This window comes from Rhinolophus ferrumequinum, chromosome 22 (assembly GCF_004115265.2).
Source record: "Rhinolophus ferrumequinum isolate MPI-CBG mRhiFer1 chromosome 22, mRhiFer1_v1.p, whole genome shotgun sequence".
In the NCBI taxonomy this organism is placed as follows: Eukaryota; Metazoa; Chordata; class Mammalia; order Chiroptera; family Rhinolophidae; genus Rhinolophus; species Rhinolophus ferrumequinum.
In genome coordinates, this window is record NC_046305.1 from 26,642,578 (window position 1) to 26,660,738 (window position 18,161).

The following is an 18,161-nucleotide window of genomic DNA, read 5'->3' on the forward strand; positions in this document are numbered from 1 at the left end:
CTTAACGTCACCTGTGGAAGAAGATATGATCACAAAGGGATATGTCTGTCAGATAATGTTTAAAAAGAACTCATTCATTCATTCAGCAACTGGGTTTTGAGTGCTTATTAAGCACTTTAGGTACTTTCAGTGCCTAGGATAGACAGCCTTCTACTACTAATTGTTGAGTGGGGATGCAGACAATTAAATGGCTGTGGTGGGGCAGTGTGGGATGCTGTGAGAACTCATATGTGGGGCATTTGGGGTGGTCAGACTTCCTGGAAAAAATTAAACGTTAGCTGAGATCTGAACAATGTGCAGGAATTGGGGTGGGGAATGAAGTGAGTGGTGAAAGAGGTGATCTGAAAGTAGTTTAATCTGACCAGAGCTATTGAAGGAGTTTGCATTTTGTTTTTTATTCATCCATTCATTCGTTCACCGGGTATGCACTGAATATACATGATGTATCTGACATTCTCCTAAATGCCCAGCCATGAAGAAGACAGACAAAATCCCTGTCCTCCTGGAGTTTATATTCTGGAGAATTCAGTTCACTAAAAATTAATCAAACCAAGCTTCTGTATTTTATTGACAAGCATTCTCTACTGGGAATTACTTATAGATATACTCTAGCTAAACTCAAGGAAAGTTTGAGAAGGACTGTGTGATATTTCTATGGATAATATAGGGTAGGTTCATTAATGGTTGGGTTGGTTAATTGTTCAACAAAAACATCTTCAGTGCCTCTTGCTCTTTCATTTTTATATTCATTCATTCATCAATTGACAGGCAGTATAAATTCAGCATATGGTTAAGTATATGTCTCTGGGGCCAAATTCCTTGGGTTCAGAGCCTGGCTCCCCCATGAACTAGTTGTTTGACCTTGGGAAAATTACGTAATTTATGTGTGCTTCCATTTCCTTATGTGGAAGATTGGGAAAATAATAGTATCAGGGAAAAAAGGCTGTTGTAGAAATGAACCCAGTTCATAACTGCCTAGAACAGTGCCTGATGGCAAAGGCTCAGTAAATGGTGGTAGTTACAATTATTTTATCATCCTTCAATAAGAGGTTTGTGCTATACCCTAGGGATACAAACTTGAATTCAATGTGTCCCCTGACCTTGAGGTAAACACATTGACTCCAAAAAAATGCAAGTGAATGGATGCAAGTTTCTCTATGGAGTGGGGTAATCCTATAAGCTCAGTGTGAGTCAGGTGCCATATGGCTGCCCAAGAGTTGTAATCTTGGGCAGCATTTCATTTCATAGAAGTATAGAAGCTAGGACCAGAGTGCTGAATATTTGGAGGCCTCTAAACTCTGAGAATCTAATAAATGCTATGGAGTATCTATCTGGAGAAATAAATTACAACTTTGCCTTCCTCATCCAGCTTCAGAATCTGATGCTACAACACGGAGGGAGGTGTTAACTCTTCTTCTCTGGGTTGGTCAGAGCACTCTCAGAATGCAGTCTTTAACTGCTTTGTACTTGTGTAAAACACTGTACTGAGCATCGTGGGGAAGACAAGATAAATAAGTGGTCATTTTTATTCTTAAGATTAATGCAGGGCCGACCCGGTGGCTCAGGTGGTTGGAGCGCCATGCTCCTAATGCCGAGGTCGCCAGTTTGATTCCCACATAGGCCAGTGAATGGCTGATGACCTGCAACCGACTGCCTCAGCCGAGTGGGAGCGCAAGGCTCATAGTAATAGCATGGGCCAGGGAGCTGTGTCCTGTACAGCTAGACTGAGAAACAATGGCTTGTACCGGAGGGGGTGGGGAGAGGTGGAAGAAAGGGGGGAAAAAATTAAGGGGGGGAGATGGAAGAAAGGGGGAAAAGATTAATGGGCTAATGTCTATGAAAGTGTTTTGTAACTATAAAGCACCTACATGGATAGAATATAGTTCTATTCTGATGACTAGTAGGGATAATACAAAACAATGTAAATGTAGTGGGATGCACTGAAAATTTTAGAGATGTTGGAAGAGAGCAAAATGATAGTCATAGGAGATGAGAGAAGGCTCTAGTATAAGAGCAGGTATTCGTTGAGGGCAAGTGGGGTGTATTCCAGAAGGCACTAGCATGAGTGAAGGTCTCTGGGAAAACTTGGGACCCTGGACAATGGTTAAGAACCATCAGCATTTGGAGGCATTGGGGCGGGGTGGGGGCACTGGGCTGGGGCTCATGGTGGTGTGTCTTGAGTATCTGATAAGGAAGGGGAGAGACAGAGCTGTACTGCTGGAGGATGATCCTGGCAGTGGAGTGCAGGGGAGACAGACTACTTAGGAGGCTGTTTCAATCCTTCAGGTAAGAGAAAGAAATAATAATCCTTTGGTGCCTGATACTTCACTTAATAAAAGTAATCAGAACCTTGGAAAGGAATGGACCAATTTGAGAGAGATTGGAACAGGAAGTTTGGGGCATCTCCTTCCCCGGGGAATTTTGAGAATGGGTATGATAGACTGGATGTGGCTTAGTCTTGGAAAGAGCACTGGAGTGAATCTGAGACTGACTTCCAGTCTCATTGCTGCCACTTACTAGCTATGTGACTCAGAGATGTCATTTCTACCCTGTGGTCATTGGTTCTCTTAACTGCAAAATGGGTCCGTTTTGTTTGTTTACTCACTTGCTTGTTTTTGAGTGGCTTGGAAGGGTGAAGACGTCTTGGGGTGTGCGAAGAGAGTGTGAGGGTGTACCAGAATAACCTCCGATATCCGCTTGAACATTTGGTAAAACGTGATGTGCCTGGGTATATGGCAGGATGTGAAAAAGACTGAATTTTGGCCTCAAACATGTTTCAATTTAACTCTCAATTCTATCGTTTACTAGTTGTGTGACCTTGGGCAATTTACTCAGTCCCTTTCCTGTTTTCCAGTTTCCTCATTCATAAAGTAAGGCTAATAATATCTATACTTAATGATTGTTACGAGGATTAAACAAGACAATAGCTGGCACAATATGCCAGAGGAGATTAATCGGTCTGTTTTCCTTCCTTCTATTTCTGTGGTGCTCATGTTCACTGAACACCCCCTGTCCTCTTTCCCTTTCACCAAAACACTCCAGTCACCATAGCCCTGAGGTACTAATTTGAGACTTTGTAATGGTGATTACATACATTGTAATGGTATTTCAGCAAGATGCCTGTGGAGTGTTAGCTGATAAACCCACACTTACGCTGTTGCCAGCATGTCAGCTAATCCCAGCTGAGAATGGCCTATGACTATTGCCATCCTTGTAGAGCCTGAGCGAGGGTCGCAAGGCCAAGTGCCCCATGAAGATGGGGCTGCTGGAATGAATGAGTGTGCTGCACTGTGCCAGCTGGTCCACCCCTCTGCTGAGTGTGCCCTTTGCCGGTGTAGACTTGGGCTCTCTCCCCCTTGGGATCTTCCTGTGCAAAGTGGGTCACAGGAGGTGGGAGAAAGGCATCAGGGCATGTACAGAGCAACACTGAGACTAACTGACTTGATTCTTTGCTCTACTTCCCTAACCCCTCCATCACTTACTACTTAGAAAATACATCTTCCTGACCCCTCCATGCACAGAGATGCAAAAATGGTTGTTTTAACACCATCTAAGGCAGATGTATTGTTCTTATACCCCAGACACCAGGCCAGACATCAGTCAGGTGACACACACAGCACACAGAGTTAAGGGACATTAAAAGAAGTGAGGAGAGTTTGAAAGGGTTGACCAGGGAAGGCTTCTGAGGATCTTGTTGAGTGAAAAGGGGAGAGAGAAAGCAGGAGGGAGAGAAAGATGCCTCCAGCTTTTGAGGTCCTGAGTCAGGTGGACTGGGAAATAGGGCATGGGGGTCTGGGCACTGGACCTTCCACTGGGACCGGTCCAGGGATGACCAGACTGACTTGGGGAGTCCTGGCTGGGGTCTGGCACCATTAGGACCCCTGCCTGTTGCTCCTTCTCAGTCCCCCCATCTAGACAATTTCCTTCCCTGTGGTTTAGGGATTCTAGACACTGAGAGACAATCTCGAGGAGGATTTCATTTCTCAGTTCTCTGTTGGGGCCCTGCTTCCCTACTGGGGTTTTTCCTTTGACCTAGGTAAACTAGAACCCCCTGGGTTCAGTGTCCTTGGCTGTCCTGAGCAGGATATCCTTCTTGCTTGCTACCAGGAAGAGTGGAGTGGAACTGTGGCTACTGGGGAAGGCCTAGTGGCTGCCTGAGTCAGGCTGGGCTAACAATAGCCAGGGCCAGAAATTGCAGGGGTCGGTGACTTAAAGGGACAGGCTGCCTGGTGGGCAGCACTGCGGGTACCTGTGTTCTGGAGAGGGGCAAGAGATTCCTGGGGTTCAGGAGCTGGGACCAGGAGAGGCCAGAAGAAGCATGGCCTACACCAGGAACCCACCCACCTATCCTTTAATGGATCATTCCTCTCAGCTCACTAGACATTTCCCTTACCACTGCCAGAATGGTTGAGTTGGGCACTCCTACCCTCAGATTCTGCTTTTTGAATGCAAATGTCCCTGGGACAGTCTAACACTTAGGCCTCTGACACCCCTGTGTACATTAGTAGCTGATGTTTGATGGTGTGCTGTTTGTGTGCTTTATTTTTCTGGGCTGAAAGATGGGGGCTTCTTAAGAGCTGGCCCCTTTCCTTCCCCACCCTGGTCTGTGGGGACCCCAGGGCTTTTCCACTCTGCCCTGACTTAGGAAATAACCGCCCCTAAGGCCTGTCAGAGCCAAGTGGCCTTGGGCAAGGGCCTCCTGGGCTCCTCTGTCTAGGCTCTCGTTCCCTGGCACTCACTCCCTGGTGCTCCCTGGGCCTGCTCCCAGCGTGCTGGAACTGGAATGCGTACAGGAAAGGACCTGCTTTGGAAGGCCCAGAACTGATGCCTGGAGCCAAAAGTCCTGTTTCCCTTATTCTTCCTGGTTCAACTTCAGTCTACTTCTCTCAGACTTCTTTGCCAGTGACTCTAAGATTGCAACCTAATGGTGTCTAGGCTAGATTCTTCTGTCCGCAGGGAGCTGATGACAGTGAGTGAGCTGGAGGAGGTGTGTGTGGGGGCTGTAGGATGTATGGGGGTGGGGAGGGTGTGGGGGTTGTGGGAGATATGCCGAGTATGGAGGTGTGTGCATGGGGGAGGGGCATGGGGTGTGCATGGAGTGTGGGGGGTACATATGGTGTGGGGGGGGAAGGTGTGGGTATGTTTCCCATTTGTGTGGTTACCATGGCTTTTGGTCCTTGAGAATGACTGCAGTCTATCAGGGAGTTTCTTGATTTGGGGTGTTAGCATTCATTGAAGTTATTTTCTATTATCACGCCACATGTTTAGAGGGCTGGTTTTGGAACTGTGGTGGCAGAGGGACAGTGGGCAAGGCTGTGGACAGTGGTGCAGAGCCTCCCTGCCCAGCGGGAGGGGAGGAGATTGCCCTGGCCATGGTGTGGGAGCAGTTCTTCAGCTCCATGGTGGTGTGCATGGATGGCTGGCTTACCTTTTTTTGCTCAACTTCCTTTCATCCTCCTCTGAGCCAAGCAGATGGCTGTCAGCTGCCAGCAGCTCACTGCCCACACAGCGTGCCCCTGCCCACTGACTTCCCTGCCCAGGCTGACAGGCATTCACCCCCACCCTTCCCACACTGAGCTGCTGGTCGCACCTTCTCTACTCTGTGCATAGGATCATTCTGGGGGCTAATTTCCTGGGTCCTTCTGAACCCAGGGCTCTGGCACATTTGTGCCAAGTGTGTACTTGTGGAGGGAGCCCAGTGCTGGGGCCAAGATTGTTTCTGAGTGTCAATACCACGTGCCCTCCCCACATCGGCTGTCTGGACCCTTCTCCAGTGTGAAACAGAGGGCAAAGTCAGTGACTCTTAGTGGGCCTCATTCTCCTCATCTCTAACAGACAAGAAAAGAGAGACAGCCTTTCAGATGTTTAAGAAAGGTGCTACCAGAAAACAACCAAAAAATTGTTATAATTGAATGAATTGGAGACGCTCTCTAAAAATCAGAGTGTTGAGGCCCAGCAAAGATGTCCGTCCTTCTTTTGGAGACTGGTCTCACTGGCATTATTTGGTGCACTCTGGTTAGTCCGTTGCCTCTGCAGTTACCCTGAGACACATCCCGTCCTCTCGCCATGGGGTGGGGCCATGTTTGAAGTGCCTCCTTGCAGACTCTGATGGGTTAGCTCCACCCAGCTTGTGAGGACATGGGGTATCAGGACTGAACCTGAGCATGAGGTGGATCCACGATGCTTCTCACCTCTTCTCTCAGGTGAATCTTCCAGCCAGAGCATGTTCTGTCCTCTCTTTGGTGTCTGGGCTGGATGGCAACAGCTGTGACCTACTTTCTGGGCTGGTCTCCTCCAGGGAGTTTTCCCAGGCCCCGCAGGAATCCTGGGGAACTGGATTCCACAGGGTATGAGCTGGGTAAGCTGGTCTGCAGGTTCACCTGGGGGTGACAGAGGCGGCAGTCTGGGCCTTGCAGGAGCTCTTGTTTTGCAGGAGGCAAATGGCTCTGTGAAGCAAAGCTGAGGCAATGAGGCAGGCAGCGCCGGTGGAGAGGCAAGGACTACACAGGGCTGCTGTGTATGTCCCCATCCGCACTGCACCCATTTTCTTATGTTCTCCTTCTCTTACACTTCATGGGCCCCGCAGTACCTTCAGAGAGGCAAGTGTTTCCTAGATGTTGCTGTTTGAAAATGTTGGGGTTCTCTTTCTGATGTGAGTTTGGCTGGTGGGAAAATTCTCTGTGAAGAAGTTTCCTCAGGAGTCCCTTCAGCGGGGGCCAAGATTGGTAAGGGAAGTTCATCTTGAGAGCTCCTCTTACCCCTCACCATCCTGTTTCACTGCCTTCCTCTGGAGCGCTGAGGAAGCTGGAAGTAATTCTTTTTCTTAAAAAAAAATTTTTTTTTTAATTGAGGTAACATTGATTAATAACATAAATTTCAGGTGTACAGCATTATAATTGATATCTGTGTATTCTAGTGTGTGCTCACCATCAAAAGTCTAGTCCCCTCCCATTACCATGTATCTGACCCCCTTTACCCTCTTTGGCCTCCCCTCACCCCCTTCCCGGTCAGGTAACCACCATTTTGTTATCTGTATCTATGAGAGTTTGTTTTGTTTTGTTTTGTTAGTTTGTTACTTTTTTGTTTTATATTCCACATATGAGTGAAATCATATGGTTTTGGTCTTTTTCTGTCTGACTTATTTCACTAATACCCTCTGGGTCCACCCATGTCATAAATGGCATATTTCATCTTTTTATGTCTGAGTAATATTCCATTATATATATGTACCGCATCTTCTTTATTTATCTGTTGATGGACACAGGTTGTTTCCATGTCTTGGTTATTATGAATAGTACTGCAGTGAACATAGGGGTACATATATCTTTTCGAATCAATGTTTTGGATTTCTTCAGATAAACACCCAGAAAAGAATTGCTGGGTCATAAGGTAGTTCTATTCTTAATTTTTTGAGGAACTTCCGTACTGTTTTCCATATTGGCTGCACCAGTTTACATTCCTACCCACTATGCTCTTTGGAGGATCCAGGCCAATCTGAACTAGAAGGGCTGGTTCTTGGGGCTGCAGTAGCTGAGGCCAGGCGGGGGGAGAAAGCGGGACGTTTGGACCAGACAGAGAGGAGATGTGGCTGCTCTGGCTCATGGGGTGAGTCCTGGTTTGGAGATCACACACTGCTAAGACCTTTCTTTCCTCTTCACGAAAGGTTCCAGTTAGCTGATTGCCAACTCTTGGTCCATGGCTCTGCCATGTAAATTGCCAGCTCTAGGAAGGAAAGTTTTGAGAGGAGCCGTGAGCTGCCTCACTGCTTCCACCCCTGATTTTTTTCATACTCAGATCCTGAAACTGCAGGGTGTGTGGTGGGAGCTGTGATTTCCAGGGATTCTGTGTGTGCGGGTGTGACCAGAACCAACTACACAAATGGTTTCTGAGCCAGGACTGGGGACTTCAGGCCTCTCAATGCAAACTCAACTCGATCTAACCATGTCACACAGCCTCCACGTCCCTCTTCTCTCCTAGGAGCCAGAGAGCCCTCTATTAACTCTTGTATCTACTTTGGCTTCAAATTAGTGGAAAGTGCAGGATAGGCCCAGGGAAGAGAGAGATGGAAAGTAAGTTCCAGTAGGAAAGACTGAACTGTGTGGGGCTGCTTTACCTTGGCTAAGCGGACACTAGGGAGGGGCTGTATGAGTGGGAAGAAAACACAGGCAGTTATATCTGTCTCCCCACATTTGGAACTAAGTGAGAGCCACATAGAGGGACGTAAGTGAGATAATAGAAAGACTTTGTTAGTGTGTGTGACTTACTGATGGGCCTGACGTCAAAGAAGCTTGCAGAGCTGTATAAAACGTGTAGGTTTTCAATGCAGAGGCAGGGATCACGCACGTCTATTTGAGTCAGGGAGCTGGGCTGCCTGACCTTCTGGATATACCTTCCTGGTGGAAGAAACGGTTTCCTGGCATAGCACATGCTGACCTTTCCTGTTAGAGCTGGGGCTGTGGGAGGGAGAGGTGAAGTAGGGCAGCAGATATGTAGACTGAGGTGTGGGATGTGGGACCCTGGCTGCAAAGTCAGGGGGATTTTGGGTATGGGTAAATGTGGATCTTGGGGGATGGATAGGGGTAGGGGTCCTCTCTGAAGAGAAAACTCTGGAAGCCAAAGGGATTAAGTCCTTATGGCCTCCAACCTCTTGCCCCATTCTGTTCTGAGAGGAGGTGCTTCCCTAGGGCAGTCCTATAACTGAGTCATCTTCTCTTAGTAAAAACCACTAAAAGGTGGGATGCCTGAGGCTGGGGGCTTGAAACCCTCTATTTTTCACCACTTTGAAAGCTGTCCATTTTCCCTGCCCAGTGAAGATGGGCCAAGACGTCTTCCCTGCTTTGTGCCCCAAGAAAAGGGATTGAATTATTTATGGATATGTCTCTCACCTTTGCTAGGACGTGAGCTCTCTGGAATTATGCCACGGTTATCTGAATACTTCTAAGTCTAGCATGACGCCTGGCAGTAGCTGTTACTCAGCACCCATTGGGATACAGTTCTGTGGCTCAGGATATGGAGAAACGATGACACAGACCCATTAGGCTGTCCCCAGCAGAGCAGCTCTGATACGGTACCCTCTAGTAAGACAGCAGGAAGCCCTGTCCACTCTCCTCCCCCAGCTGGGATCAGTGCTGGCCCCTAGGCCCTCCCTCTCTGGCATGGGGACTAGGCAGAGCCAGTTCACTGGAGGGAGTGCCCTATTCTTTCTCTCCACCCTTTGACTCTGAACCATTGTGTGGCTCAGCGCTGACCCCATTTCCTCCCCTGCAGGCCTTCAGCCACCTGTTGGCAGTTGTGTGGATTGAGTTTGGTGCCTGGTTTTGCTTAGGCCCTGGCACCGACCTGCTCGGCCTGAAGCATGTCCTCTTCCTTTACCAGCTGACTGCCTGGTGCTTTTGGGGTCCCTGTCCACAGTTTCCTCTGAAACCCTAGTTTGTGGGTCAAACCTGGCTGCACATTTGAATCTGCTGAGGGGCTTAGAAACATTCAGAGTCTAGGGACTCATCCTACTGAATCAGAGGGGCCAGGAATTTATATGTTTGAAAAACTTCCCAGATGACAGACAATTGAGAACATTTGAATGTGGACTATATATTAAATAATGTTATTGTGTCAATGTTAAATTTTGTGGGTGGCATTGTGTTTATATAGGAGAGTATCCTAATTCTTTTTGTTTTCCCCTTTCTTCCACCTCCCCACCCCCACTCCGGTTCAAGCCACTGTTTCTCAGTCTAGTTGTGGAGGACACAGTTCCCTGGCCCATGCTGGTATTATGAGCCTTGCGCTCCCCCCGGCTGAGGCAGTTGGTCGCCAGTCATCGGTCAGCAGCCATGGCAGCTCTCGCCGGCTGCCAGCCGCTCACGCTGGCCACCGGCCGCTCATGGCAGTACACAGTAGCCTGCGGAAGCACACAGCAGCCAGCAGCAGCTCACACCAACCTCGGGCTGCTCACAGCAGCCCAGCTCCAGGAAGAGCCGTTGTTCACAATCTTAGATGTAGAGGGTGCAGCTCACTGGCCCATGTGTGGGAATCGAACCTGCAACCTTGGCGTTAGGAGCATGGTGCTCCAACCACCTGAGCCACCGGGCCGGCCCCATTTCCTAGTTCTTAACTAATTCAGGCAGAAGTGTTTAGAGGTGAAATGTTTGCATCTTATTTTCAAATGGTTAAATGGAAAGAATGCGCAAATGTGGGGAAATGTTAAGTGGTGTATGCAGGCGGTGAAAGGAAACTGGCCAATATGACCTTTCAGGTGATTTCCATCTGCTCCGAGATGGACGCTAGAGAACACAGCCAGGGCCACCAAGTTGCACAACTCCAAGGGATGCCATTCATGTGATTTTCTTTGTTGTGATCAGGGGTGTCATTCACACAGAACACGTGTGGGTGCTCCCTGGGGTTTGCAACACAGTGGCACTTGCCCCAGCCATCTCTTCCTGGATGGGCTGCAGAGTAGCAGAGACCCAGGCTCTCACCCACCCCACCTCTTTCTTGGGACCTACATGGATATTTGCTTTCTTACAGAATCCCTAGTAGCCCTCGAGGACTAAGGGAAAAGAGCATTTTCTAGTTTGTCAGCCCAGCAGAGGCTGGCAGAGAGGAAACTGAACTAGGGAAGGGGGAGGCAGGAAACGTGAGATGCTGATTCCTGAAATACTTTGTGCACTGTCCCTCCTCCCGGAAAATGAAATTTGGCCTTGAGTTCTCACTAGCTCTAGGTTGTTAGGACTGGTTACTCCTGCCTTTCCTTTTTCCCTTTCTGATTTTCCCTGTGCCTGGCTATGGTTGCTCTGGTACACTTCACTTTAGCGGTGGCTCTTCCTGGTCCTGGGGGGGATGCTGCTTGTGCTGCGTCCTCACCAGGGATCCCTCAGCATCAGAGTGAGCCGAGTATGGAGACTGTGGAAGGAGCAGCTGCCAGCATGGCCCTAGGCGTGAGCTCAGGCAGCAGGCTGGGTCTCCTTCCCTGCATGGCTGACAGACAGTCTTGTGGTGTCCTAGCCAGGAGCCAGGGAGATGGTGGTTTTGTTGCAGGAAAAGAGGGTCTGCCCTGCCTCCACTCCATCTCTATTAGAGAGGAGTAGCTCAGCTTTACTCTGAATTCTAGTCTGGGAAAAGCCTCAGAAGCTGGGCCTGCTGAATCTCCCTTGGGCTTTTCTTCTCTTCCCTCCTGGGGCTAAGGAGGGGCTATGCTGGGGTTTGACCTTGGAGTCCTCTGAGGAATTTGCCTGAAGGGATTTAACAGGTCAGAATCAAAGACTCCCAGAGCTGGCAGGCACTTCATGTGGTGGTCTTGTTCATCCACTCCCCCCTGCCTTTACAGATGCCAAACCTGGCCTAGTTGATACCCAGTCCTGTGCTTGAAGGACCCCAAGGATGGACACCACCGGCTTTCTGATCACCCATCTCCATGTCTAAACATTCTCACCCCCAGAAAACTCTGCCCTTACATAATCCCAGTTCAAGTACATTTTTTGTCAGTGGAAATGAGATAAATTTGGAACTAGAGGAGCTTAATGCGGGTGACAGATCCATACACACTTAATTTTGAATAAAATATTTTGAGGCTATGTTTGACGTATGTACAGGTTGCTATTGGGAGCATAAATATAATGGGCCCTTCATTCAATCTGGGGGTTCAGAGGAAAGCTTTCTGACGAACATGGTGTCTGGTCAAAGTTTTAGAAGGTTGAGTTGGAGTCGCTCTGGCAAAGATTGTTGGGAAGGACATGCCCAGGAGAAAGAACAAAATCACAGAGGCATCAAATACATGGTAATGAATGGTTGGAGATGAGAGGGAGATGTGGGTGTGATAAAGGCCTTGTAAAGGAATTAAATAGAGAGCCTTTGAAGGGGTTTAATCTGGAGTGAGATGATCAGATTTATATTTTAGAAAGAGCCCTCTGGCTGCTCTGTGGAGAAAGCCTTAAAGAGCGAAGATTAGTAGAAGGAAGAACTGTTAGAGGCCATTGTAGTAGCCCAGGTGAGAGAAGATAAGGGTTTAATTAGGACAGCTGCAGTTAGGATAGAAGGAAGGACTAGATTTGGGAATTATTAAAAAGGAAAAGTTGGTAGGCCTCAGTGACTGCATCTGGGGTGAAAGGAAGGAGGAATCCAGGACGACTATAGGAGAAAGTTTGGGGAGGAAAGAAGGTGATAGTTCAGTTTGGGATGCTTGGGGTGTGAGATACGGGTGGGCATATAAACCTGAGGGGAGCTACACATTTGGAATCAACATGTGGTATGAAGATGGAACAAATGAGGCTGCCCGAGCAGAGGGTGTCATTGTGAACAGTAGGCTGAGAATGGAATCCTGAGCCAACACCAGTGTTGCAGGGTGGACAAAGGAAGAGGAGAGCAAAGAAGGACGTGTAGAACAACAAACAAGCAAACAAAAAACTGTCATGGAGGCCAGGGTGGAGGGTTTAAGGAAGAAGGGAATGGTCTGTAGAGCCAAATGTAACAGCCATGTTCGAGCAGACAGAATTACCTACAGAATTGGGAGGCCAGGGCATTGTTGCTGGGGCAGTTTTCCAGGGACGCAGCGGGCAGAAGCCAGGTGACACTGAGTGGAAGAGTAAATAGGAAGCGAGAATTGGGAAACTGGCTGATCAGGGAAGGAAGAACAGAGAGGGTATTAGCTGGAGAATGAAAGTCAAGGGCAGGTGCTTAGGGTATACGGTTCTATCTCTCTCCCTCCCTCCCGCCCTCCCGCCCTCTCTCCCTTTCTTCCTTCCTTCTTTCCTTCCTTTCCTCTCTTTCTTTGCTCTCTTCCTCGCTCTTCTTTTGCTAGAAAAAGCTTGAACAAGTTTATGTGCTGAAGGGAGACCAGGTTAAGGGGAGAGGGAAAATTTGCGGAGAATCATCGTGACGGAGATCCAGTGGATGGGGGCAAGAGCACAGAGGGTCGTTCAGCTTCCCCTGAGACCAAGAGGTAGAAAGAGGCTGAATGCAAGTGTGGACAAGTTAGTGTGGGACAGAGGCAGGACGCTGAGATTCTTCCCAATGGCCTCAGTTTTCCTCTTCACAATGGTGCGTGGCTGAGGCACCTCTTACCACTCTGCTTGTCCCAGCTCAGGGCTGAAAGTCCACAGTTGTTCTCTGGATCAAAAGGCTTAAACTCAGTCCAACTTTGAACATTTATCTAGTATCTGCTATCTAAGGTACTAAGACCTCCTTTTACTGGGACCAGTTTTCCAGCTCTGGGCAGCTAAGTTCTGAGTATGCTCATCCCATTTCTTTGTATTTCAAATAGCAAGACCTCTTACCTTCTGCAGATAAAAAATAATCTGTAAGAAGCTGTTAAGGGATAGAGAAACTCAACAGGCAGAGAAATCAGCAGAGTGCTTTGTGCGTCCTGAGGCTGGGCTTGGGCTAGTTGGTCTTTGGGAAACTGCTTCCTCAAACCCACTGAGCCACCTCTGGCCCTTCAGGGTTCTGTGCTTGTGCCTGACCAATGAATGGGGTCCTGGGGGCTAGTGGGGGGCACCTTGGGTGAAGGGATACCCTTCTTCTAACTCATTTTGGATCTGATGTAACTTGTCAACCAAAAATCTATCTGAACCTTTTTCCTATTGCTGTTTTCAACTTTCTAATCAGAGGAAGACCATGCTTCATATATTTGTTACTTTTTGATAATTTCATGAAATTGTGAACTTCTCACCTGTTGGCACTAAGGGTCAGGGGTGACTACTTCACACTTACCTCCCCCAAGCGAATCTGAAACACACATATAGCCGGTCCTCAAATAAACATCATTTTGTTATAACGTTGATGAAAAAATAAAATACATTTCCTGCCGGGGCCACTGCCTGTGGAATTTGCACGTTCTCCCCACATCTGTGTGCGTTTTCTCTGGGGACTCTGGTTTCCTCCCATATTCTAAGCTGTGCACGTTAGGTGACTCAGCGTGTCTCGGTTGTTAGAGTCTAAGTGAATGTGGTGTGTGTGAGTGCACCTGCGATGGAAGGGTGTCTTGTGCAGGATGGGGTACCACCTTTCACGCTTAGCTCTCTGGAGAGGCTCTGGTCACCCATGACCCTGAACTGGCATAAGCGGGTTGGAAAACAATTATCTCACTTGTTGTTATTCATCTTTCTTAAATGTATGGATGGCTCACATTTATTTCAGTGTTTAATATTAGAAGTGTTTGGTGTCTTTATTTTGAAGTTTGGTGATGTTTTTGTGACCAGAAATATGCCCTAGGAACTTTTAGCCTTTGGTGAAATAGGTCTCGTTAAACATTGTTTCATTTAAAGTGGCAGTTTCCAAGAACCTGTCAATGACTTTAGGTGAGGACTAACTGTATAGGCATAGGCCGTGGTTTTCAGTTTCAGCTGTGAACTAGAATCTCCTGGGGGAGTTTTTAAATACACCACTGCCCTACTGCAGACCAATTAAATCAGAATCTCTCCAGAGAAGCTGGGTATCAGGACCATACTTTTAAAAAGTTCCCTTAGTGTTTCTAATGTGCAGCCAGGGTTGGGAACCACTGAGTCAGGATAACCTTGTCATTACAACCATTTGTTCAGTGTTTTTTTCATGTCATGGCTTCTAAAGAAAAGGATGCCAGCACTGGAGTAAATGAAGGGGACTGCTTGTAGCCAGAGGCAGCTGGCCTGGGAGAGGCTCTGGTCACCTGTGACCTTTGCCTGGCTTCCTGATGGCCTAGGGGGAAAAAAAAATCGGCATTTTGGCACAGCTGTAATTCATCAAGCACCCGGGTCTCACCTGTTGGCAAACTTTATTTAATTGCTGATATTGGTGTATTCCGGGAGAATCCTTGTACGATCTGAGTAATTGTAAGGTCTATTCCATAGGGCTCTATTATACTTTACAGCTTTAGTGAGGTATAGTGACAGCTTTAAGTGACACGTAATAAACTGTAAATGTCTACAGTGTACAATTTGATGTCTTGACTTTTGTATATACCTGTGAAACCATTACTGCAATCTAGATAATGAACATATTCATCATTCCCAAAAGTCCCCTTTATAATGCATCCTTCTTTCTACCCCTTCCCAGAAAACCACGGATCTGCTTTTTGTCACTGTAGGTTAGTTTTCATCTTCGAGAATTTTATAGAAATGGAATCCTATATACTCATACTCTTTTGGCTTTTTTTACTCAGCATAGTTTTTTTTTTTTTTAAGATTTTATTGGGGAAGGGGAACAGGACTTTATTGGGGAACAGTGTGTACTTCCAGGACTTTTTGTTTCCAAGTCAAGTTGTTGTCCTTTCAGTCTTAGTTGTGGAGGGCGCAGCTCAGCTCCAGATCCAGTTGCCGTTGCTAGTTGCAGGGGGCGTAGCCCACCATCCCTTGCGGGAGTCGAGGAATCGAACTGGCAACCTTGTGGTTGAGAGACGTGCTCCACCCAACTGAGCCATCCGGGAGCTCAGTGGCAGCTCAGCTCAAGGTGCCATGTTCAATCTTAGTTGTAGGGGGCGGAACCCACCATCCCTTGCGGGACTAACTCCGACAACCTTGTGGTTGAGAGCCTACTGGCCCGTGTGGGAATCGAACCGGCAGCCTTCGGAGTTAGGAGCACGGAGCTCCAACCACCTGAGCCACTGGGCCAGCTCCTCAGCATACTTATTTTAAGATTCATTTGTGTTGTCGCATGTGTCAATAATTCATTTCTTTTTGTTACTGAGCAGTGTTCAACTGTGTGGTCATAACACATTTTTTTATTCATTCACCTGTTGGTGAACATTTGTGTTAGTTTTTTTTAATTGAAGTTTATTGGGGTGACAACTGTTAGTAAAGTTACATAGATTTCAAGTGTACAATTGTGTAATATATCATCTATATATCACATTGTGTGTTCACCACCCAGAGTGAGTTCTCTTTCCATCACCATATATTGGTACTTACAGTTCTTAGATGTTACACGTAAGGCTGCTATGAATAGTCATGTACAAATCTTTGTGTGGACATGTGCTTTCATTTTCTTGGGTTAGGCGCAGGACATAGCTGAGTCATATGGTATGTGGATATTTACCTTTTCAAGAAGCTGCCTGTGTTCCAAAAGGGTTGTGCCATTTCACATTCCCCACCAGCAGCATCGGGGAGTCCTCTCTAAACTGAAGAACCTTGTTTCTGTCTCCTCCTCTTGGCTGATGCCAGGTACCTCCGTCTTTTCTTGGGGTACGTGTGAAAGAGATCAGGATGGGAATTAGAGACCAGAGGTGGAGACATGTATAGATGAGTGGAAGGGTGGATGGCTGTAATAGATAAATAAAGTTGTCATGGTATCTGTTTTTCCTCCATCTTTCTGTTTCTTTCCATCTGTTGTAGGCGCTCAAGAAACAGGCGGTAGGGGCGGCCGGTTAGTTCAGTTGGTTAGAGCACAGTGCTCTTAACAACAAGGGATCCCTGTATGGGCCACCGTGAGCTGCGCCCTCCACTAGATTGAAACAACTCCTTGATACTTCACTTGGAGCTGATCGGTCCTGGAAAAACACGCTTACAAAAAAAAAAGAAAAAGAAAAAAGAAACAGGTAGTGGCCCAGATCGTGTCACCAAAGTCAGATTATTAATACATCTCTTTTGGTGACTGAATGATTCATATTTTTACCTGTCACCTGCAGGTGCCCAGACACCATGCCACAACCCTGCAGACCTGACATTGGCAGAAAGTAGAAGACTTCCTTGTGTCCTCCACCCCCATCCTCACCATGTCTTCGACTCAGGGCAGTGGGGAACACTGGAAGTCCCTGGAGTCAGTGGGCATCAGCCGCAAGGAGCTGGCCATGGCCGAAGCCTTGCAGATGGAGTATGATGCTCTCTCCCGGCTTCGGCACGACAAGGAGGAAAGCAGAACCAAGCAGAACACAGACCCCTCTCTCATCAGCTGGGATGAGCCCGTCCTGGATTCATACAGCAAGCCGGCAGGAAGGCAGAAGGACCTCAAGCTCCTACGCGGTCTTTCTGGTTCTGATCCTACCCTCAATTACAACTCGCTCTCCCCACAGGAAGGGCTGCTCAACCACTCTACCTCCCAATGCTCCCAGCCTGGCCCAGATCCCTGGCCCAAAGGCTCCCTGGCTAGAGACTATCTCTACATTTTTGATGGTTCAGATGGGGGGCTCTCTTTGTCCCCAGGACCGGGGGACATAGATGACTCTTCTAAGAAACTGTCCCCACCTCCTCTGCCTCCTCGAGTCTCTATCTGGGATACCCCTCCTCTGCCTCCTAGAAAGGGATCCTCTTCATCCTCTAAGATCTCCCAGCCCAATGACATTAACACTTTTTCATTGGTCGAACAGCCTTCAGGCAAATTGCTAGGGCGTCAGATCCTAGAAGAAGAGGAGCTGGGAGGTGGGGGTATGGGACGCGTACTGGGGTCTGTGGACTATGATGGTATCAATGATGCAATTACACGGCTCAACTTGAAGTCAACCTATGATGCAGAGATATTGCGGGATGCCACCAGAGGCTGGAAGGAGGGCCGGGGGCCCCTGGGTCTTGGGAAGGATGCTCCTGGAAAGCCTGTGGCCAGGAGCAAGACCATGCCTCCCCAGGTACCGCCCCGCACCTACACCTCCCGCTACGCCAACCGAAAAAATGGGACACCTGGCAAGAACCACCGGATTTCTGCTGCTTCGGTGAGGACCTTATTGTGTTTCTTCTGTCCTCCTTTCCTCATGTCACTCAGAAACAGAATAGTCCCTCTTTCTTCTTTGTTGTTCCAAATCTGCTGCGTACTCATCCCTTTAGTCCTCTCCTCCCCTCTGCTTCTGCTATCGGGCCCCTGGGTCCTGGTAGGGGAGAGGAAAAGGGACACCTGAGAGACATGACTCCTTTCCAGGCTGAGTTTTACACAAAACTCATTAAATATTTTGTGTGTCTTCCGGGGGCAGGTATTTTAGAATCCCAATTCCTAATGTGTGTGTTCACTTCATGATGTGAGGACTGACCTGGGGTTACGGGACTCATGGCTGACTGCGGCCGGATGGCCTTGTAGACTGGAGCATTGTTGCGTCCACTTTCTGACTTTCTGCTCTGCCAAAAGTGCTGCATGGTGATGAGGCTCAATCATGTTAACCATTGTTGTGTGCTTACCGAATACCAGACCCAGGTCCAGACCCTTCAGCGACGCTGCCTGATGGTCCAAGGCACAAACAAAGCCCTGGTCTCTCTCGTTCCCAGGCTGGCTTTTTC

The 18,161-nt window shown here is 48.0% G+C and overlaps 1 protein-coding gene across 2 annotated transcripts in view; it reads left to right on the forward strand.

The window, feature by feature from the left end:
- PIK3C2B (phosphatidylinositol-4-phosphate 3-kinase catalytic subunit type 2 beta) overlaps positions 1 to 18,161 on the forward strand; it is a 64,861-nt gene that overhangs the window by 4,833 nt on the left and 41,867 nt on the right. Inside the window, exons 1-2 of one of the 2 annotated variants that reach the window (XM_033092946.1) lie at positions 16,436 to 16,498; positions 16,589 to 17,605. In XM_033092946.1, the coding sequence (XP_032948837.1) occupies positions 16,676 to 17,605 (930 nt within the window). In that variant the 5' untranslated portion in view covers positions 16,436 to 16,498; positions 16,589 to 16,675. Of the gene's footprint in view, positions 1 to 16,435; positions 16,499 to 16,588; positions 17,606 to 18,161 lie in introns of those variants that run through there. The other variant, XM_033092945.1, reaches the window with a different exon arrangement.